The sequence below is a fragment of the Cyprinodon tularosa genome, unplaced genomic scaffold (genome assembly GCF_016077235.1).
Source record: "Cyprinodon tularosa strain WSP-4 unplaced genomic scaffold, ASM1607723v1 ctg342, whole genome shotgun sequence".
Classification (NCBI taxonomy): Eukaryota; Metazoa; Chordata; class Actinopteri; order Cyprinodontiformes; family Cyprinodontidae; genus Cyprinodon; species Cyprinodon tularosa.
Window position 1 is genome coordinate 815,975 of NW_024039055.1, and position 22,796 is coordinate 838,770.

Below are 22,796 nucleotides of genomic sequence, written 5' to 3' on the forward strand. Positions count from 1 at the left end.
TGACTGTACGTTTAAACTGTAACTTGAACTAAAGTGGGTGGTTAACTATATTTTACCAAAACGAATTAGCCACATTTTTTTATTTTTATTTCAAATCTCTTGTAAACACTTGAACAATGAGGAAAACCAGCATGTGTGGTCGACAGTACCTGGGTCCTCCACTGTAGGACAGGAACAGGCTTCGATCTAAAAGTACTTAAATATATGCTCTCCAAAACATGTTTTTTTAAAAAGGGTCCCACCTCAGTAACCGTAAAGGCCACTGATGGGATAAAAAAAAAAGTATTTTTGATAGCTTTAATTCTGCTACATGACTTGAAAAACCCATAGATCCAGGTTGGTAACATAAAAGAAACTCATTGCATAGCTGTTGTTGAGGTTGATTTATTCATAGCAGTTTACCGTCTCATGGTATCATGGGATTTCCTCAAGAGGGAAAAAACCTTCAGTCTGCCACTAACAGACATGTTTACAGATAAGAATGTCTTTGATTGTTCCTTTACAATATTTTCCATCAGCGGGTGGTGACTTCTTCAGCTGAATACTGCTTATAACACACACAGAGGTCATACTTTTACCAGTTAATCTGAATGCTTTTTGGGAACTCTAACCAACAATACTGGTCTACGTCTTTTTATTCTGTGTCTGTTGGTCTGAGCTGAAGTCCTGTTTCCAGATGAACTCTGAACAGTACTGGTCTCCATGGTTACAGCTGGCAGAGCATGTGTAAACCGCCACAGTTCCCCAGTCGATGCTTGCTCCGGTCGAATCCACGTAGAGGCTGTTTAATAGCTGGGGCATCACCTGCAGAAACAAAAGCTGGAGATCAATCCAGGCACAATCCACAGGTTGACATGTTATAAATAAACACTGCAGTTACAGCTGCATGTCTATTTGGTGGTATGTCTCTACTAGCTCTGGACATTTAAGTATTTAAACAGTTCAACTTAATTCAGGTCAGATAAAAAGCACAAACTATTAATTTTCAAGTCCTGCCACAGATTCTTATGAGTTACATTTTGACTTTGACTCTGCAACTCTAATACAAACATGTGATCATTTTCTCTGGGTCAGAATCCTGCTGGAAAATTAAGCTCTGCTCCACACTTAGTTTCACAACCTCTTACAGGTTTGGTTCCAAATCTGAGGTATTAACAACAGTATTTATTCTGGGTTTAAATTGCAGACAGGTGGACGCTGGATTTATTTAGGAGTGCTTGAGTAAATGAGGGGCAATTGACTGCACAGAAGTGTGTGGGAAGATCTAAGTGCCAGGAATTACCTGAAACTCAAATGTCCTCTTGGCACCACAGATGCATGGTGGGATCTGGTCCTCTGAAGGGACATGATCAGAAGAAACCCACAGGGGACAGCCTCCTCGGCTGTAACGTATCACCTGCACAAGAAAAACTGCATCAGAGAGACGCATCCAGACAGCCTTTACTCTCCTAATTGATCAGGCACCTGGTGTGGCTCTGAGGCGATCCTCTTCTTAAACTGCTGGAACACTTTGCTGTCTTCAGTCTCATGCAAAGCCATCTCCTCCAGATCTGCCTCTTCAAGCGCTAACAGGCAGCAGATACTGTCACTCCCATGCAGGACCAAATACTACGTGGTGTGCTTTTCTTTTATATTAAAAGCTTACCATCAGATGAGGAAGGATCAACAGCACTTTTCTGCACATTGCCTTGTTCTTCTTCTCCTTCTGCATCTTCACCTTCTTTCCCCTGCTGCACTCCCTCTTCAGGCTCAGTTACAAGCTCAGACTCCGGGAACAGAAAGGGAGAGGAAGCAACAGTTGGTCCCTCTACATTCGTAAAGAAACACAGCAGAGAGTCAGTCTACCAGAGTCCAGGCTGGGGCTTAATGCAGGGCTGCTGGGTGGAACTATACCTGCACTGAGGCACTCCTTTTTATGGGAGTGTTTCCAGTGGACAGTCTGGTGATGTCTGCCACAGTAGGTCACAGAGTGGCATCGGGAGCATGCCTTGTTTCCAGGGCAACCACACACCCAGCATAGTTTGACTCCAGAGATGGATAAGACATTGTGGTCCTCTTCCAAGAGGTTTTGTGGTTCATCTTCAGTATGAAATAAAACAATCCACAGAACATCTCTACAGGCAGGGTGCTGTGTGATCATCTGCTTACTGTTACCTTCTGTGCTTTAAAGCTCAGTACAGCAAATTGAAATTACCTTATTAAAAACTCAAAGGATATTTTAAAGTGATTGTGCAAACCTGGAGGAGGGTCGTAGGAATAAAACTCATTCTTCCTGGGGAGCTGACTTCTGAAAACTGGAGAGTAAAAGGAAAAAGAAAACATTGAAACACTGGAGCATCGGAAGCAATGGCTTGAAAAAGTGGCTCAAATGACAAGTGAGAAAATAGAAGCACCATAGTATTAAGACAGGTACCTCTCATGCAGCGGCTGTCGTTTTGTGAGTAGCAATCAGGAGTTTTGCAGCAGAACAGGAAGAGCGTTCTGTGGAAACTTCTATCCTGGCCTGAAATTGGTGCATACACCTGCAGCATACAATAGTCTATATTACTTAGAAATATACTACAATGTTTTATTCTATAAACTTTTATTTACAGGTCCAGCTAAATTAATTGGATAATCAAAAAGTTAATTGTTGTGTAATTCAATAAAAAATTACTTTGAACTGCTGTGGAACAGTCTAATGGAAGTGGTTCTGGTATAGGATTGTGGCTGTCATAGCCCTGGATACAGCAGTTCATACCTTCTGCATCTTGCCTAAACAGTTGAATGGGCTTTGTTTATAATCCCTTCCAAAACCACATTTCCCAAACCATATAACTCCCTGGTAATTTTCTTATATAAAGTAATCTAATCTTTTTTTTTTTTTTCTTTTACCAATAACTGTTCATACACTGTCAACTAAAACAAACTTAAAATTTCTCACTGTAAATTAAACATTCTTAGCAGCTTCATTACTTATTATTTAACTTAATATTTTTGCTCTTTTAAAATACAAAGTAAAATGCTGTGGGTAAACAATTTATGGAAAGTATTAATAATATTAAATTAACAAAGCAAAAAAACAAAACGCATTGATATGGAAGTTCAGAGCATTAAATATCTATGGTGCAATGTATAGACATTAACCTCTCTCCTTAGATCTCTTCCAATATTAAAACTTTCTGACGAGGAGGATAATTAAGGTGTCTGTATAGTCTTTAGAAACCGACCTGCAGCAGGAAGACCATAGGCAGCCCACATTTCTCACACTCTAAGCCGGCCAGAGAGGGCAGGCCCCTCTGGCTGAGCCACGCCGGCTTCCCTCCGACTTTGCTGGGGAACTGTGATGCCCGAAGCCGCCACGGTTCGGAGTCTTCAAGGAAACCCAGAACCACCTCAGCAGATGACATTTCCCTTTTAAATCAGAATTTAGAATACAAGCTGACACAAAAGAGAAGATAACTAACTTCTTAAGAACTGCTACACCACGCTAGTACAACTACCAAAGTGATCCGTGGGGAAACAATAAGCAGCAGCTTTGTTCCGTAGTGAAATACTTGTTTTGTCCAGCAGATGGCGCAGTTTCATTTAGTGATTTGTGCGAAAATGTTCGAAGCTAAAATAATGCATTATGACCCTAATTGATTTGCTCTGAACACAATAAAACAATAAAAATAAATCAACCACACTTGCTAAAATATGCAGTTTTGGAGGGGGCAACTGCATTTAATTTAATGAAATACAATAAGTTAAGACACTGTATGATTAATTTACAAGGGAGGTACATTTTAGCCTCAAAACAAATCCAACTAATTTAGAAAAAATTGGACCAAAAAGGGCAAAATTTTCTTATTATTTTATCGATTATCCACTGTACATAATTTCTCAACCAGCACTTTCTAAGGAATCATTGTGTTGCTTTCTATAGCTAATTAGAGTCATAATAAAATGGCTTGGAAAGGTAAAAAATAAACTTTTTGCCCTGTTCTTATTGGGTCACGTTACATTTCAGTTATTATCCTTAATATCTCCGATATACTTCCTGTCTAAATTTGGGTTTTAAAAAACCCACATATTAAAACAGCGTTTAAATCTGCCATGATTTACAAATCCCTTCTGCTATTTATATTCTGTTTAATAAAATACTACAAGTTTATTTTTTAGAATATATATATATATATATATATATATATATATATATATATATATATATATATATATATATATATATATATATATATATATATATATATATATATATATATATATATATATATATATATATATATATATATATATATATATATATATATATATATATATATATATATATATATATATATAAAAAGAAAATAGATGTTTTGTGGCGCACAACTAATTTTAACTCAATAACTGTGGCCTGCATGGACACTCAATAAAGGGATTGCATATATTTATAGTTTAAGTCACATTTTAACCATGCTCAAGAACAAACTAAATAGGTTAAAAACTGGTTAAGGATTTCCTATATGTAGCCTACTAAATAATAGTTTAGTTAGAATTATGTTTGTTTGTATAAAAAGTAACCTATTTCTAGGTTGGGCTAGAATTAATAAATACTGTAATAATGAACTGATTATTTTCAGTGAAAGAAGAAAATATTGAATGTTTAAATTGTTACTTGCAATTGTAATAAATTATATTCGAAACCCAATGGCGTAATTATCGGTAAGCAGAGACTGCGGTTGCTTAGGGGCCCACGACCTCCTAGGGGCCCAAAAAATACTTCTCTAACCCACCTGATACTCAGGTCCTTGACTACACCTGATTTATACCCCAACACATGGCGGATTTCAACATGATGGTGAGCCGTTTTAAACACGACACCAGTGGTACTTTTAATTACTATGTTAATAACTGTGTATAGTTCTTTAGACGGGTGGTTAAAAAATACGCTAATATAATATGTTTCAAACCGCAATAAAGATCGTAAAAGAACGATGTATTTGAGTATTTTAGTTTATACACTACCACTTGGAACTATGGGTAAACCAGACCGTAGATTAAAACCATAACCATTATTTACGATGCACAATGAGGATGGATACCATAGATGGGGTGTTGTACTTCGTATGGGACCAAGATAATGTGGCAAATATTGTTGTGTCGTTACGCCATTGTCGTAACCTATTACTTTAATACATTTTCTATCCTTTTCCATTTGCTCCAGATTCATGTTGGCTCTTTTTGGACGCATTTCGTCAGTAGCCAACTTCAAGTTCTCACCAGAGTGAATGGCAGTACACACACCAACACAAACCCACACCCACGCAGACAGTGATGTCACGAAGGGGGGAGTTTTGGTTTGGGACGGATCAGTCCACCGGACGCTTGGACCGACACTAACTGTTACTAAAGGATAATTAAATCTCTGCTCTTTTATTCGGACTTTGGGGTTGTTAGCTCATCAAATTGCACAACTTCAGTGTTTCAGCTCTGCTGATAGAGAATTTCAGGCTGTTTTATAGTGTTTTAACCATGGAAAGTGAGTGGGAGCGCACAGCTTATTGTGGAGGAAAAGAATGGACCCTGTGAAAACTGACCCCACCAAGAAGGACTGACTTCCACCACCTCCATGTCCCCCTCCTCTCCGTGCCAGGTGTCTGCGAAGCGCGAGGAGGGCTACAAGCCGGCAGCGGTGCCCCCAGCTCCACCCGTCCCGCCTCGCAGGGTCCGGAGCCGGGACGGGGGCTCCGGAGGAAGGACGCGGAGGGCAGCAGCTCCGGAGAGGCGGGTGAAGTGTGTGCTGGTGGGGGACGGAGCTGTGGGGAAAACCAGTCTGGTGGTCAGCTACACCACCAATGGTTACCCCACCGAGTACGTTCCGACAGCGTTTGACAACTTCTCTGGTAAAGGATGGAGGAAAACACTTTACATCGAATTTAATCTACTGTAATCTAATCTAATCGATAGATTATCTCCAATTGAGCTTTATTAGAGTAATTCATCTGTCATGGTAAAATATTTACGCATGCATTATAACCTCATAAAATGTTGGTAAGGAATAGAGAGAAAAAGGTACACGTTATAGAAATGTTATCATCTAAATGCAAGGCTAATTAATTGTAGTATTTTTATATATGTGTATTTCTGCGTAGCGGTTGTATCAGTGGATGGACAGCCAGTGAAACTTCAACTCTGTGATACAGCTGGACAGGTCAGTGCAAACAGTATCTTACTATCTGATCTGTCTTTTATGTGAAAGGCCAACAAAAGTGTAATTTCTAGAATATTCCAGGAAAATTATATATGCTTTAAAAAAAAAATGTAAAGAAAATATGAAAAACCCCAAATGAGCAGAAACTTTGTTGATGCCAATTTTGCTTTCAGCAACATCTGTATCACTTTTTGGGCTTTGTACATGATGATGGATTTTTTTTTATTCCTTCCTACATAATAAATAGACTGCTTTAAAAACACCAGCACTTTTTTAAAGTTTGACCAAAGCTCCTGAAGTAGATTTCAATTTTGTACTTTGACTAGGCCATTTTAACATGTAATGTGCTTTAAACTAACCATATGGTTATATCTATGGCAGAATGTTTATGGTGATTATCCTGCTGGAATCTTAGATCTGATCCTTATATGTGGCTGCATCTACCTTTCAACTCTGACTAGCTAGGAAAACATATCTTCTCCTGAGCATTTAGTGGCACCACTGTGTTTCATGGTGGAGATGGTCTGTTTAAAGGAATATTCCTTGTTACATTTCTACCATATATGGCTTTTATAAGTAGGCCAACAAGTTCTTTTTTAGTTTTTCCTTCTACTCTGCCTTCATCCACACAGTATCTGCATCTTACCCATTGCTTGTGGAAAACTGCAAAATAGGTTTCTAATAAGTTACCTTAGAGGACAAAGTTTCTTTTGCCATTCTCTGACTGAAGTTAAATTATACTAAACACACACAAAAAGGATTCGAAATACTTTAGCAAGGCCTTGCTATTATTCTATGCTGAACTTGAATCGCTTGGTAGGTAGTTATTCCTTTGCCTTATCTTGTTTTCCTTTGTTAAGCCTTAAACCTTTCAGATTTTATGCTGCAAAGCAACAGGATATGCGCGACATATAAGGTCAGGGATAATGCAGCAAAAGTCCCTGTCTGGAGCTGAAATAGCAACACTGTGTAGTTGTGTATTTGAATGGTTTCCCCCCTTCCAGTTACAAGCCTCAGGGGAAGTTTTTATTCAGTGATAAATGAGCTTTAGTCTAGCTTTACTGGTGTGGAGCTCCTAAAGCAAAGAGAAAAAGTGATTTAAAAGGTACGCAAAATTATAAAATCTTATAAATGAATGTATATCCTGTCTGGGAAACTTTGCGTGTGATGGGACTTTGCCTAAAAAAAAAAAAACAATCCCCTGTAGACAGGAAGTGATGTAATTTTCTCCACAGCTGCAGCAGATGATTGTCTTTAAAAGATAGTAAAAGATCCATATCGTGGAGGACAAGCTGCTTCTGGTTAGATGTTATGAAACCACAGTTCTTGGCTGAAAGACAGTGAGATATGCCAGGCATGCCGAGCATCACATTTCTGATAAGAGAAACAGATACTTTATAGACACATGGGGGGATTGGATGACAATTAAGCTACAAGATGGATGCTCAGAAAAAAATAAGAATCATGAGAAAATATCTCCTCAGCTTGGAAGAATGGATTATAGACAACTTTTCCTGATTTCAGAGAGACAGTGAAGAGAAAACGTCATACTTAATCATATATCAATAACAATCATCATGATGTGCCTATAGATAGATATTTATTTATTTCTATAACACTTTAGGGGCAAATATTCACAACCATTTTATTCTGTTTATGGTTTGTCAGATTATTTGATGGGCCACAAACATTTAGTGGATAATTGTGAGGTGTAAGAAAATAATAAATGATTAATACTTCTGCAAATAAAAATTAGAAAAATGTGGCACACAAAAGCAAACATGGAATGAATTGCCATTGATGAGATTAAAATGAAGAATTTTTAGCCTACTTATGAGAATCACTGAGTGGAGGAAAACTACCTTAAAGCTGAAGTCTGTAAGTTTTTTTTAAAATCACTTTTTTGTCATATTGGCTAAAACTATCCCTATGTCCAGACAGCAGTACATGGGATATGTAACCTGTGAAAAAAACTGCTTCAATTGGTCCCGCCTACTGCCTGTATTGCAATCAGGAAAGAATATTTCGGGACGAGACAAAACAACCAATCACAGCCAGAGGAGCGTCTGATGGAGTGTCAATCACAGCTCACACATGCTGAATCCCGCCCCCTCCCTCTCACCGCTGAACCTGCCGCTGCCGGCCGGCTGCCGCAGTCAGGAAGACGCGCGTGGAAGTCATGGCGGAGCGACAGCCACCAGCGAAAGAGAAACTGCCCTTACTGCCCCTGCCGACAACTCTTACCGGTTATCGCTCTTACCGGTTCACACTCCATACCGCGTACGCTGCTTGGACGCTTCTGGTCGCATGCGGTAGCCGCGCAGATGCTGTGAGAGGGGTGGAACTTGGAGGTGGGGCATGAGTGAAGCAGAGAGGGTGGGGGAGTGGCGTGAAACCTGTTTTTCTTCAAATTTTCAGTCGAAGTCTGCTCTCTTCTCAATGTAACAGACTGCAGCTTTAAGATACCATCCCATTTGGGAGATGGACAATCCTAGTGCTTCAAATGTCTTTAGAGTGGGGTGTGTGGGTGGGGGGTTGGCGTCAAGGCAAGATCAAACTTCAAACTGTTGGATCTACATTTAATCTGAAGAAACTTAAGCTGTTTTTCCAAAAAAAAAAAAAAAATGGGTATCAAACAAATCTACAAATGTTCAAAGCTGTTAGATGGTAAGGGCTGTAATTGTAGCACCGCTAACTTTACAAAGTGTTCAGAGCTTTATTTCCATTTCCCAGTCATGCACTCATTTTTGAAATTTACTATTTTAAAATGTAAAAATGGGCTTATGTTGATATTGGTGCCAATGCCTGAGTTGTGCTATGTATTTATTTGTTTTTACTCTCCCCTCATCTCTCCGTCAGGATGAGTTCGACAGGCTTCGCCCGCTGTGTTACACCAGTGCAGACGTGTTCATGCTGTGCTTCAGTGTCGTCAGTCCCGCCTCCTTCCAGAATGTTCCTGAAAAATGGGTCCCAGAGATCCGTAAACACGCCCCATTCGTTCCCCTTGTCCTTGTGGGGACACAGTGTGACCTCCGGGAAGATGTCAAGGTGCTGAGTTTTACTCTTGAGCAGAGCAAAAATTCTCCTAATGCTAAAATATTCATATTATTAGAAACTAGATTCATATATTTTAGGATAAATGAATCTCATAGTTGCTGCTGAAACGATCTTCCTCTGTTATTTGGACTGTTTATTATCCTTAGAATAAACCTCTTGAGTCTTTCTTTTTTCGTGAAGATAACGGTAAAACTCTTTTAATATAACTCTACTTCTAAGGAGAAGTTGATAGGAGCAACAAATGCTATCCAGCAGCACAATGACCTTATTGGTAGGGCTAAGGATGCTACCAAACAGTAAATAATTTCTAACTGATGTGAAATATCCACGTCTGGTGATAAACTGATGGTTCCTCAGAGCAGGGGACAGTTCCTCGATGATTTACCTTTGAATTTTCCTGCTAAGGGCCTCTCCATGAGTTTGATTTGAAGTGAAAGGACGGAATTTCAAGCTGCGCTTCCTGCCATCTGTTAGCCTCTTGTCAGCTGCTCCCTCTAAACCGACAGTACTGGTTATTGTACATCTGTGTTTCTCATGATGTTGGACATGTCATGATGTTGAGCTCTGTGGAAAACACAGGTTAGAGTCAGCAGTTAAATCTGCTGGTGACACTTCAAGGATGTGAGTCAGTTTTAAAGTGCATTTCCTTTCCCTCCCTAATCTCTTAGAAACTGTATTTCTGTGTTGTTATGTTACCTCACTGTTAACTAAAAACTGGCAGGTTTATGATGTTTAATAAGGATTTTTTTCAATGACATTATGTATTATTTCATTGTGATTTTAGGTTATGAAACAACTTAATAAAAGCAAAAGAAAAACAAAAAAACAAAATAGGAATCTAAAAATTGTGCTGTACATTTATACTATTGAGTTTGTTGAAAAACTAGCTTTGCTGCAAAATTACCTCAGAAAACCTTTACGGGATTATCTTCACCACCTGTTGCTCAGGTTCCTAGCCACTGATTTCAGTAGCAGGTAAAGAATGTTCAGTCAGATTAGAAGGTGAGTTTCTACAAAAATCTGTTTTTAGTTCTTGCCACAGGTTCTATACTGCAAAAAAGCAATATCTAAATAAGTCATTTTTTTTTCTAAAAATGTGTGCATTTTTTTATTGAGCAGGTTAGTGAGACAGTTTGCCAACGGAACAAGACGATTTACATTTAAAATACGAAAAAACTATTTCTTAGAGAACAATTGTATTATTTCAAGTGCATATTATCTAATTATCTTATTTTAAGAGTAAAAATACTAATTTGATTGGCAAATCATCTTATTTACCTGCTCAAATTAAGGGTCAATACACTTAATTTAAGAATTTTTACTTATTTCTTTATCATTTTTGGTGTGTAAGGTGTGGACCTATAATTCATATAACACATGAATATACTTTAGGCTAGGTGAGAGGTTATTCAGTCTTATCTATCACCTTCAGTTTGGGGATGTGTCCTTTTGGTTTTCTTCCACGCTGGACTTGAATTCAGTCCTTAAGTTCGAATTTGGTGACCAGAGAACCTTCGTCAACATGTCCACTGTCTCTCCTACATATTATGTGATAAATGATTGTGGTTTTAATTCTAAAAAAGTTAAAATACAAACCACTGGACCTTTTGTTTTCCAAGTTTGCAGACGTTTCGCTTCCCATCCAGAAAGTTTTCTCAATTCAAAATGTCTGGAGTGGCGTTTGAGTTCCAGGCTTATAGAGTTGCCCAAACTAAAGCCTTGTTTTGGCTTAGAAAACATGCTAACTGAACCGAAACAGTTTCACCCCTTAGTAATGGAGATTTGTTGTGGTCTTTGCTGGCCTGCAAAACCTGATACTGACCCATGCCTTTGAAAAGGCGTCGTTAAGGTCATTGTTGGCCTGGCTGACCAGGCGAGATGTTTTGGTCCCCTGTATGGCGATGAGGTTTGAGATGTAAGCAGGAAGAAATCAACTCACTGTGTTGTAGGTTTTTGAGAGCTGGAACCTGAGACCACCCCCTCTGTTAAAATTTGTTTTCACACCCCTTTCAAACCACCTGTCTTCTTTGTCCAAACTGTGAACATTCTGGTCCTCAAACGCGTGTCATTTGTCCTTAAGGTGTAGGTGGACAGCAACAAACTTGGAAAACAAAGTCCAGTGGTTTGTTTTTTAACTTTTTTTGGAATGGCTATGACCTGGATGACCAAGAAACTTCAACGGCATTGCGGTTCTGATGTAAATAAATATAGGAAAGCTCAGGGAGTGTGGATACTTTTTTGAGGCACTGTGTAACACTCGACTCTGACTCCCTCCAGGTGCTCATCGACTTGGCTAAGTACAGAGAGAGACCCGTTGACCCCACAGATGCCCGGGAATGTGCCATGGAGATTGGTGCTGTGGCCTACATGGAGTGCTCCTCTCTGACCCAAAAGAATTTAAAGGAGGTTTTCGATACAGCCATCCTTGCCAGCCTGCAGAAATACAGCTCCCGGAAACACTCGAGAAGCAAACAGAAGCATCGAAAAAAGCCAAGGCAGACCCCAGACAAGATGAAGAGGCTTTCAAAGTCATGGTGGAAAAGGTACTGCTGCGTGGCCTAGAGCAGGCCTGGGATGCTCCTAGACAGGATTCATCTGGTTTCAGCGATTCCAAAGACACTTTTTTTTATACATAAAGTAACTATACACAACCATGCTGGGAACATGGATTGAAACAGAGTAAGACTTTTGCAAATGTGAAATGTTTTTATCCATATTGCAAATCTGATTTACTACTGAGTTTCTAGCATGAATTCAATGCAAGGTTCTTCTTTGTTTATTTACTTAAAGCAATGGTTCTGTCCTGTTCTGGGACCATAAAAGACAGAGTTTTGATAGTTTTGATAGCTTCTTTTTTTTTGTTTGGTTCCCAGCATGTTTGATATATTTATCCTGCCTTTTTTATGTATTCCAGAGGAGAAATGTGTTGGACATAAATATAAATATATCTGATGATCTAAACTTAACAACACTGTCAGTTGACTAAACTAATCCTCTAAACTCTTCCCCTGTGGAATTGTTTAAAAGTAGGTATGGAAAGTGCTGTCCAAAACCAGAACTTTGTAAATTAGGATTTTGTGATGCCGACATGGTCTCCAGTTCGACCTAAGATTTAGGATACTCTGATGAAAGGATTCACTCACTTGTAGATTTTATATATTTAGTTCCATGTTTTCCAGTCAATGAATCAGACCTTGATTAACTTTATTTTTTGGTCTTAAGCGGAACAATTCACACTTAGTTTAGATTTGAAGGTTTTTGTGGAAGCTCAGAGATATATAATTGTGTTCTGAACTCATGCAAATGTTTTGTCTCATAAGATAACACTAAATGTGCCTGCTTTGATCAAAACTAAGATTTCCAAACAACACGCATTCTTTATGTCATGAGGAAATAAAAAATAGCAGAAAGCAAAGCCATTTATCCTCCTTTTCTCTGAAACACAGCAGAAGCAATAGTTAAAATGGAGCAGTGCTCGTTTTGGTTGTAGTGGTAAATCTTATGGTGGATATGAAAAGGGCTTGGCTGGAGTGGCGATTTATAATTGTATGCTTAGGAGGCTAAACCTTCCCTGTAAATACGGTAAAATTATTGGTAAAATACCCATGGTCAAACTTCATAAATGAAGCCATTAGCTGCATTAAATACATGCTAAAATGAGCCTGATTTCATGAGTATGTTGCACATTAATCAGCAGTTTATTCCACTCTCTGAGACTATCTCCCCTCTGCTCTGGAGAGCAGGACGCTGCCTGTGAGCCTCTACAGTATGAGAAATGAAGTTTCAGCCTTGATCTATTCAGGTAAGCAGCAAGAAAGTAGAGCCAAAATATGTCACTACCACTGAGGCTAAATGTCTTAGGGGGTCTATGGAGCATCATTTTTAAATGCTCAAAAATCAAGATTTTGCATGATATAGGCCTTTTAATACATACCAGCATAGGATTTAAATCATTTACCTGCCGTTTAACAAATATGCCACTAATTGTGTTGGTCTAACACAAAAAAATCCACCTGAAACACACTAAAGTTAGTCCTTGTCAACAAATGATAATGCAAACCAATTTTCCTAAACAGCACATGATATCCACCATGGCAAAAACCCTATAAGACATTTAATTATCTTTACATGAATGAATCTCTTTTTAAAACCTCTAAAACAGAGAAGATAATGGAGTGACTGGGGCCATTGCTTGGGTGCAATACTAAGGCATGAACAGTTTCAAAATCATAAGAAATATGGATCATTTTACTATTAGGCGTGGTAGTTTTAAGAACATCAAGCACAAAAGAAAAGAGTCTTACAATATTATTGCATCCTTAACAAAAAAAAAAGACAGACCAACCAGTAATAGTCTTAATTCCCCTCACTATTTTTTGCTGGGAGCTGTAATCTACCATAATACAGCTTGAGAACCAAGCTGAGATATCAACCTTCCCACAAATGTTTGAGGATGCTAATCCCATCAACGAAAAAAACAAACAAAAAATGAACCACACTGTCTCTTAATCAAAAACGTTCACTTGCCTAATGGAAGTCTTGGATTCTTTCAGATGAAGTTGTTTCTGATGCAACTCAAAGGGTTCACTGTGTCGATGTTTCACTGCTGGTACAAAATGCTTTGTATGTTGGACTGGTAAAAGGCATAATAGGTTATTTGTCTTGTGGAGTTAAGTGGGCTAGAGGTCACACACTCTTATGATAGCTGGAATTTCCTGAGCCAAGTTTACAGCATTTAGTTTTGTATTTCATTAATTTCTGTTTTAATAAGTGTTTCTGGTTTGCCTTTCTGTGTCGATTAGAAGAAACCACTTGCTTTTTAAAAAGACTTGAAGACAAACGTTTAACAGACATGATTTATTTGTTGAAAGATTCTGCTGAAAGCAGCAACTCTGATTCCAATGAATATTTAAAGAATGCAATGTGCTACAAGGCTGGCACATCATTTGACTCCCACCTTTGCATTTTCATAGGTTAAATCGTTTTACTGCTCAGGTGGTTGATGCACTGTGGGGTCAGAGCTGAGTCGTAGATTTGTGACGTAAAGCATATGGTAATCTGAATGTGAAGATGGAAAACAGATGTGATAAATGTTGGGAATTGTAAAGTTATTCTCAATTGTTCTTCTTGAAGTTTGTAAAACTGTGAGATTTAAAACTCATTGTTCTGAGACTTTAAGACATTGTTTGTTATGACGGGTATCCACTGCTGGTGCTGCTGGATATGCGATATGGATATTCCAAGCATTTTAGAAAGCTCTATGAGTTTAAGTAAAAACAGATTGATCGAGTTGCAGGTGCTTCTGCAATCCGATCACACATAACAGCTTCTTAACCGGGATCCCTTAGTAAGAGGAGAATGAGTTTGTATAGATCTGTATTCTGAAAAATAAAGAATATTTGTCATAAAGATAGGCTGTGTCATTTTGGAACCAAAAGTCTGCTTCAAGAGTTACATTTGCTCAGCACCAACGGCAGTGAAAGTCATATTTATGTCTTTATTATGATAACAAGAGCAGCAACAATGATAAAAATAATAATTAAATTGAAAACAACAAATACTTTAAAATAATAAAAACACTATTTTAAAAGTGGTTTAACATTAATTGGCAAATGTTAGAATAAATAGGTTATATTTATAGCCATGATTCAAAGGATCCAACATCTCATTATACTGCCCCAGTCTGGAACAAATGCTCTAAAACCTTTGCGCTGCTTCACTTTGTTCTTTTCTGGTTCTTTTCACTGAGTCAACAAGTCCCTGAAAATTTTGTTTACAGACTGGAAAACAATGCAGTGATGAAATAAGTGCTTTTGGATGATCCTACTCTTGGTTTTGGTCGGGACTTGCAGCGACATTTTGATTGAGCTGCACTTCTCTGATTTTTTTAGAGACCATCACAAAAATTCCACTTCCTGAAAATCACGCACGTATTGTTTTTGCCATGCATGCGTGTTTCATATAGAATAAATAACTTTTTGAATGGTAAACCATTCTAAGAAATAATTAAATGCCTTCTAGCAAGTAATTTTTTACTGGTAAACATTATGTGCATGCCTAATGTCATTACCCTGCTAGGTTTCTGAAAGTTCCTTGGGTTTAATTGATTGATTGATTTACTTTATTGATCTCACAGTAGAGAAATTAACTTGTTACATCATCTCAAATAGTCAAACGAGAAGAATGTGCCAAAGGAAGAAAAAGTTGCATGGGATATATACAGTATATACATTTCGTCCACATATGAAAGCTTTTTTGTTTGTTTGTTTTTTTTCATTGGAAAGCTTAGCTTAGCGGAATGCAGACTTCTACTTTTTCTGACCAAAATTTGTTTTTTTTTTGTAAAATTATTGAAAATATTTTGACATGCACTTAAAGTTGCATTTATGCTGTACATATCTGTGTGGCTATTGTTATTTTTAGTTTGTTTACGCTGTTGCATCCCATAATGCAATGCAAAATTTGCTATGGGAAAGATTTTGGTCCAAGTTGTCAGCATTTGCACCCACCCACCCAATATCAATGACAGCATGAGTCATTGGTGGTGGTGTTGTTAAAACGTGTCTTTTGACCTTTCTTTTTTACCCCCACGATTTAATCATTTTTCAAACAGATAACAAGAACATGGGCCTAGATAGGTTTTGTAAAGAAAACTTATATTTTGATTGTTCATTTTCATTTAGATCTCAACCATGACTTTTTGTGTAGTTTTGCACCGCAGTGTTTGCTTTTAGAAGTCAAACGACCATAGGGCTTTCAGCTGCACATCAGTAGAGATTTAAACCGTGCTTGAGTACACAAAGAGATAAAAACAAGTGCACACACCAAACACACGCAAAAAGTCACCCAACTTCAGCCTGGATTACTCTGAAGAGCCTCACCATTCCAGGCAGCCCTAGTTACGCAAGAGCTTTATTTTGAAGGCTGTCATGTGCTGTTTGGTGAGAGGCCTGTCTTTTCTCTTTGACACAGCATGTATGTGAGCCAACTCTTTATCTGACAGCACAGTGAATCATGAGAAGGCCGACTTTGTTATGGTTATATCAGCTGTTCTTTGACTCCAGATGCTTATGCTTCTGTTGTGTGCTGGTATGTATCCCTGGTACCAATTAGAGACGAAAAGACAATTTATTCTCAAAAGATTTTCTCATCATTTCAACTTGCAGTTTCAAATTTCAGATATCTTTTAAAATCAACAATGTATAACATATAAAGATGTCAGAAAATATCACCAGCAACATGAATAATAAGAAAGAGGACGTAATTAAGTTAAAAAATATTTTCACTGGAATTTCCTTTAACTATGCTGCTATGTAAATATTTTTCTCTATTTATTTTTATTAATGATTGTACTTTTTAATTTCACAATTCTTAACTGCCATCAAAACTATAATTAATACAATATTTAGTATAAAATCTAAATGTTATTTAGCTATATGTTTGGCGGAGTTTATGTATGGAGTTTGGTGATGATATGTTTAAAGACTATCAATGGTTCTTATTTACTCTGTTTACTTTCCTACCCTCACCTATGGTCATGAAATCTGGCCAATGACCGAAGGAATGAGAATTGTTTAAGTGCTGTCTTATAAGAGTTTGTAAAAATAAGGCCTTAAAGAAATTTATCCAGAAAATAAAAAAAATATATTGTTTTGATATACATACAAATATATGTTCAAATTGTACAAAGGTTACAGATTAAAGCTGCAAACTTTCTTGTCACACATTGAGAGTGTGTTCATGCTAATTGTATAACTCTGCTGTGTGTGTGTGTGTGTCTTTGTGTTTGTATTACATAATATAAAAAGGAGTTAGGGTGACATCAGTGCTCTCTCTTTACAAATAAAGCTGAAATGCAATCTACCGTTTTCTAACAAGCTGTAAATCCAATCGATGTTTGTTTGCAGGCAGCTGCTTTGTAATGTGTGTGTCAAGTTAAAAGAAAGTAATGAAAGGAGGTCAGAGAAGAGACATCAATGGATGGGGAAGAAAACAAAGACATGCATTCAATAAAAAAAAGAAACTACCAAAACAACAAACCTTGAGTTACCAAGAAACCAATCACAATCATTGAACAACTTCTTTGCTATTTAGTGGAAGCAGCAAGAGCAACGTTTGTAATTCTGAGGTCCGATTCTTTAGTTTTATTAAAAAAACAAATCGTTCCTCTACTCATCAGGTAGTGTACCGCTGTTAAAACCTGATATTTTTATATTACAAAGCATTTTTTCACTCTCTGCAGACATCAAATAAACTTTCTTTCTGCTTAAAGCTTAAGTTTGTAGTTGCTGCTTGCCGCTGCTCCTCTTATTTCTCAGAACCCTTGTTCTGCCGCAGTAACCAACTACGAAGAACCGCTTCACTGGATCTCACTCCTTCTAGGCTCATACTGAACTTTGCAAAGTTGGTGACTTTCATCCTCATTGTCATTTCCCTCTTGAGTTCTTAAGTCACTGACCTGAGTCTCTGTTTCTGCAGAGATTCCAGTGAGTCCTCCTCAGCTGACGCGCAGGCGCATGTTTCTTTGAATAAACGCTTGTTTCAAAAACTGATCTGTTTGCTTGGATTCTGGATCCTACGTTCTGAGCCTTCTGACATCAGCAATGTTTTTATCCCCTACCTTGTCAACTGATGATGAGGTTTGTTTACATTATAGATGCACAGATCAGTATTTTGGGAGCTAATCCCCAATTACCGATCATCAAAATCAGTAAATACAAAATCACTGATCACAGCATCAAATCCATAAATTCTTGGATATTGTTGTCTGATATACAGTGACATTACATTATTAAGTATAAAGAGTATGAGACGAGAAAGTATGATGAACTTACCACTGTTTTAGTGAAGGAGGCAGCAGAGACAAGCTTTTTTAAATCTAAATGGAAGATAGAAAATAATGTTGACAAGGAATGAAGCAGGCAATGCTCTAAAGAGGTTTGTGGGTGGCTTTTACATATCACTCATTTGATTGTGCCCTAGAAGGACTGTTTCATCATCCTACCTCCAGGACAGACTGTGATCCTCTACTCTCCTCCTGAGCCATTGCTTTGGTTCCTTAGCTCTATTTGGGGGATTGCTGGTTGCCTCATCCCCGTTATGAAGCTCTCTCAGCTGCTGTTCTCACACTGATTTCCTGCTGCTCCTGCCTGAGCTCCAGAGCATTGCTCACCTTACCTTTGTTGTCAGGGTGAGCACTTTGACACTATAAATCACAAGTAATGGAATTGAAATAATACATTTTATCACAACAAGAGATAGACTGGTTCAGATATTATCTTGGTTCTAGACTTGACAAGTGGCTTGTTTTTCTTACAGGAAAGGGGGTATGACAGAGGGGGAGAGACATGCGGTAAAGGACCACAGGTTGAATTTGAACCCAGGTGGGCCGCGTCAAGGACTAAGATCTCCGTACATGGGTCGTGCGCCCTAACCACTTTGCCACCTGCATGCCCTTATACCTATAATTTTTAAATACATATTAAATCTTAAACGCATCTCAGAGTCCTGGTCATCTTCTCCCTGGAGGCGTTTAACTCTGATTTATTAATATTTCTGGAATTCCCTTAACTAATTTACACTGCTGATAAAGTTACTTTCTCTGTGCTCATACCTTAGCTTGCAGCTGCAGATGGAGAACTGTTTAATCAGCAAATTTAAAAAGAAACATATGCAAATGACTGGAGGAACATTAACTCTGGGTAGCTAATTCTAATATATGCAATTAACAGCCTCATGCTGAGTTAATTTAAATTCTTTTTATCTTGTACTTTCACTTTAATTGGTTTGAATTGAATACGCTTTATAAGTTAAGGAAGTTAGAGCAATTAGCAGCCACATCGGGTTTCAGCTTTTGTGATGCATTGAATGTCATGTTATTTTGAGAGTCCTGAGAATTTCTGTGAATCAGCTTTGGGGACAGCTGTTCTTTGTTTCTTAATTTAGAGCTTCAGGCCTCGTAATGAATCGGCTCTGACTGATTAAAAAGGGATTATTATTAGCCGAAAATCAGAATTTACTTAGCTTGTTTTTATCCAATAAATGCATAGAGTATCGCGTTGTGTCCCTGACAGATATGTATGTGGATGTCCCCAGCTGTAAACATGGCAGTCAGCTGTTGTATAGTCCAAAAGAGCACGAGCAGAACATGGAGCCATGCTGATTTGCTCTGCATGTGTCACAAGTTGTTACTGCCAAAACATCTCCCTACGTGAACTCTGATCACTCACCCTAAAGCAAACACATCATATATCTTTTTTTCCGAGTTGTTCCAATAAACAATCAAAAGCAAAACTAGAGGAAAGGAAAAGCGAGGACTGGGTTTTATGAGGAAATAGAGAAAAAAGTAAGTAGATAAGAAAGGACACAGAGTATAAAGTGTGAACGAAGCAGGAGCTGGCTGAAACAAGATAAGGCACACTCAGGCAGCAGTTTCACTCATTGAGTCAAGATTCCTTAGGTGTCGAGTAGCCTGAATCTGTTCTTTATAAAGATAAGAGTTAAGGTTGTAGATATATAGAGCAGTGTTCACTTTCAAAAGTACAAGAAAAACTGGGTTGAAAAGACAAACTAAAACAAAAAAAACTAACCCTAACAACGTGAAGGCAGACAAAGCTCTAGAGAAAAAAATGAAAGGAAACAATTACAGGATTTACAGACATATTAATTATAGTAACATACCAGAAGTATAAACTCATACTAGATGAAATATTGGTAAAAAATAATAAAACAAGAACAATTTGGAAGATAAATTAGAAAGATACTCTTCATCAGCATCAATCAAGAATGTATGTAAAGGACATTTAATTCATTAAGGTCAGTATGAATTTAGACCAATACAATGAAATGATCCGAACACTTGTGCTAATTCAGCCTGTTTGATCAACCAATAATTGTTTAACAACATTCAGACTTTTTTCCTTATAAAATCCCTTATAAATTGCAAATCCAATCAGATTTATCTACATAGTATAAATCCATAAAATAACACCATAAGGTCTTTATAGAGTCTATTCAATCAAATCATACAGACAGATTGGCTGAATAGTTTCTGTGCGGTAAACCCAGCAGATTGCATTGAGTCATTGACTCGCCGAATAGGTTATTGGATTACCGTGTTGTAACTCTTGACAAATACTTGCATCGTGTCTTTGCAGCAATCCCTCATACTGAGCATGCATGTAATGACAGTGGAGATGAAAACTACTCTTTAATGGTAAAAAAAACCCCCAGGAAAAAACAGGCTCAGTGTGAACAGCCTTCTGTCACCATATATTGGGGCTTTGCACCAACACAGCAGACACACAAAAGGAACACAGATCCAGCAGTACTTTCTAGAGCCTCTTTCCCAAGGAAAATAGCAGGTTAAAGCATGTTTATCAAATACGGGTCAACCTGCTAAGATCATCATTTGGCTCCCTTCCCATTTGAAAAAAAACTGGGTCTAACTCCTCTCTGGCCAGCTGCGTGGCCTCTGCACCCCCCAGCTGCGTGTCTGGTGACACCATCACGTGGGGTTAGGGTTGATGATGTCACCAGTGCAACATAAATCAGGAAAGTAAACAATGGAGAGAAACATGTAAGGAAACCAGGGTGTGCTTTATTGTTTTGCTCTTTTGTCCCTCCAAATCCTTCTTACCAGTGCTGCTCCATGTTTCTCGAATGTAAACAGAGTTGTGTCGGTTTGTTAGATCAGACGCAACTGGTGCGTCTGATCTAACGTTGTCACTTGCCAAGTCGTTTGACCTGAGTAGATATGCGTCAGTGAGCTGTTCCCACTGATTATTACTGGGTTTAAAAATGTTTTTCAGGCCATTTGGCCAGGGGGTAAAATTTAAAGAAATATACAGGTTTAATTAAAGTAGAGGCTCCAGTAGTGGCATAATCTAGGAGTTAAAATAGTGCTGGGTAGTTAAGTTCTTAGCCAGTATTCAAGTCTAGATGATAAAATAAAGCACATAAGGTAATTTACAGTAAGAGCTCAGCTAATAGCTTTGTCTAATAAAGAGGCAGTTAACCAGTGAAAGACAAGGCCAAGCATATCATCAACAATACTGGCACCAATAGTAAGGCTTCACATGAAAACATAAAAAAAACAGGACTAACAGTTAAAGACGAATAAAATAAACCAAGAGTTTGAAATAAAAGCAATACCTAAAACACAGACAGCTGGGTTAGGGACTGTTTTCTTCAGTCCCTTTAAAAAAAGAAAATATTTCATAAAGCTGATCCAAACTTGTTAAAAAAAAAGGCAAAATATAACAAAATATTAAAACAACAACAGAAAACAAAATAATAAAAAACAAAGTTATTTCATAATGTTTTGGAAACAGTTTCATGTTGTATTGACTTCAATGTTTTAGATATTAAGTAGAAATGTGACAAACATTTTAATAGGACAATATCTCAAACTTGTATCTTTATTCTTTTTTTCTTGTATCTCATAAAAAATCTCCATGCTCCGGAACTGATGGATTTCTTATATGGTTTTAGCCTCTATTTAATTCTGAAATCTTATTCTTCTGTTGTTTGTTGGAGAGCACTGAAAAACAACCAACATCGTGTTTACTGAGGAATACAGGAGACAGGGCAAAGATAAAGCTGAGTTTAAAATGAAGTTTGACTATAAATCAACATCCTAGGCATTAAACATCTCATGGAGCAGGATTTAACATGTCTGATAGCAACAGATGGACATCTGTTTTGGTCCATTTTGCAAACAGACACCCTTCTGTGTGAACCGACAGGCTGGGTAACAAGATGATGAATCAGAGGGGAGCTAAGAGGACAACAGTAACTCTGGAGGAGCTCCAGAGATCCACAGCTAAAGTGGAAGAATCTGTCAACTGAACAACAATTAATGGCGTACGCCGCAGAGCTCTCCTTCCTGAAAGAGTGGCAAGAAGAAAGGCACTGTTGAAAGAAAGAATAAAGAGTCTTGTTTGCTGTATATTACAACTGATTTAGGAGACACAGGAAACACATGGCAGATGCTGTTCTGCTCATATAAAAGTATCTTTATGCTATGTGAGGCAGAAAAAAAATCACATCAGCCAGAGGACACTATTCTTGGAAAAATGATGCTTTTTCTCCACGGGTTTAATGTAGCTAATCCAAATTGACAAGAAGAAGGAATGAGGTATAATCCTGCTAATTCAAATGACTTGATACTTGTCCTGCTTTTCAGATGGATGTGAGAGATTGGGAAAGATGGCCTCAAGAAGGGTCTCACTGAAGGTATTTCAATCCAAGGACAAAAGGCTTGCATATTTCAGGGAACATTTTAGGCGGCAAGGAAAACTCTAGCAATATACAGTAAAGGCAGTGGTTTTAATCTGAATAAATATGGAAATAAGTTTTTGTGGTGTCAATACTTTTAAAAAGTACTGTACCAGGATAAAACTAGTAGCAAAATGACATAAGCTCACATAGAAAAACCTGGGATCAAATTTAATCAAACACTTTTCAAGAGTTTTGTGATATTAAGATTTACAAAAAGGCCTTTTATATACAAATATCTATTAGTTTGACATAAACACAATGAATCAGACTTCTGGGAAACAGG

General features: G+C 37.8%; 2 protein-coding genes and 1 long non-coding RNA gene across 3 annotated transcripts; 1 reads left to right on the top strand and 2 right to left on the bottom strand.

Annotated features, from left to right (window-relative positions):
* Window positions 1-368: 368 nt before the first annotated feature.
* pdcd2 (programmed cell death 2) lies at window positions 369-3,501 on the bottom strand. The gene is made up of 8 exons (XM_038294618.1): window positions 3,210-3,501; window positions 2,414-2,522; window positions 2,238-2,294; window positions 1,894-2,082; window positions 1,646-1,807; window positions 1,465-1,565; window positions 1,283-1,396; window positions 369-804 (listed from the first exon to the last, which is right to left on the bottom strand). The coding sequence occupies exons 1-8, from the start codon at window positions 3,387-3,389 to the stop codon at window positions 625-627; spliced, it is 1,092 nt and encodes a 363-aa protein (XP_038150546.1). The 5' UTR covers window positions 3,390-3,501; the 3' UTR covers window positions 369-624.
* Window positions 3,502-5,457: 1,956 nt separating this feature from the next.
* Window positions 5,458-12,647, top strand: rhoua (ras homolog family member Ua). Its single transcript, XM_038294611.1, has 4 exons — window positions 5,458-5,867; window positions 6,117-6,175; window positions 9,035-9,223; window positions 11,510-12,647. The coding sequence occupies exons 1-4, from the start codon at window positions 5,594-5,596 to the stop codon at window positions 11,792-11,794; spliced, it is 807 nt and encodes a 268-aa protein (XP_038150539.1). The 5' UTR covers window positions 5,458-5,593; the 3' UTR covers window positions 11,795-12,647.
* On the bottom strand, window positions 9,536-18,809 carry LOC119789636. The gene is made up of 3 exons (XR_005281609.1): window positions 18,237-18,809; window positions 18,067-18,110; window positions 9,536-9,796 (listed from the first exon to the last, which is right to left on the bottom strand). It is a non-coding gene; the product is annotated as an uncharacterized LOC119789636 (long non-coding RNA).
* Window positions 18,810-22,796: the final 3,987 nt, after the last annotated feature.

Bases quoted from the DNA above. Each gene is read 5' to 3' on its own strand.
- pdcd2 (XM_038294618.1), bottom strand. From the start codon at position 3,389: ATGTCATCTGCTGAGGTGGTTCTGGGTTTCCTTGAAGACTCCGAACCG. The intron at 1,808-1,893 runs GTATAGTTCCAC...TTACGAATGTAG, and splicing joins AAAGGAGTGCCTCAGTGCAG to AGGGACCAACTGTTGCTTCC. The intron at 1,566-1,645 runs GTAAGCTTTTAA...GCTGCCTGTTAG, and splicing joins TGATCCTTCCTCATCTGATG to CGCTTGAAGAGGCAGATCTG.
- rhoua (XM_038294611.1), top strand. From the start codon at position 5,594: ATGTCCCCCTCCTCTCCGTGCCAGGTGTCTGCGAAGCGCGAGGAGGGC. The intron at 6,176-9,034 runs GTCAGTGCAAAC...TCTCTCCGTCAG, and splicing joins TCTGTGATACAGCTGGACAG to GATGAGTTCGACAGGCTTCG. The intron at 9,224-11,509 runs GTGCTGAGTTTT...GACTCCCTCCAG, and splicing joins ACCTCCGGGAAGATGTCAAG to GTGCTCATCGACTTGGCTAA.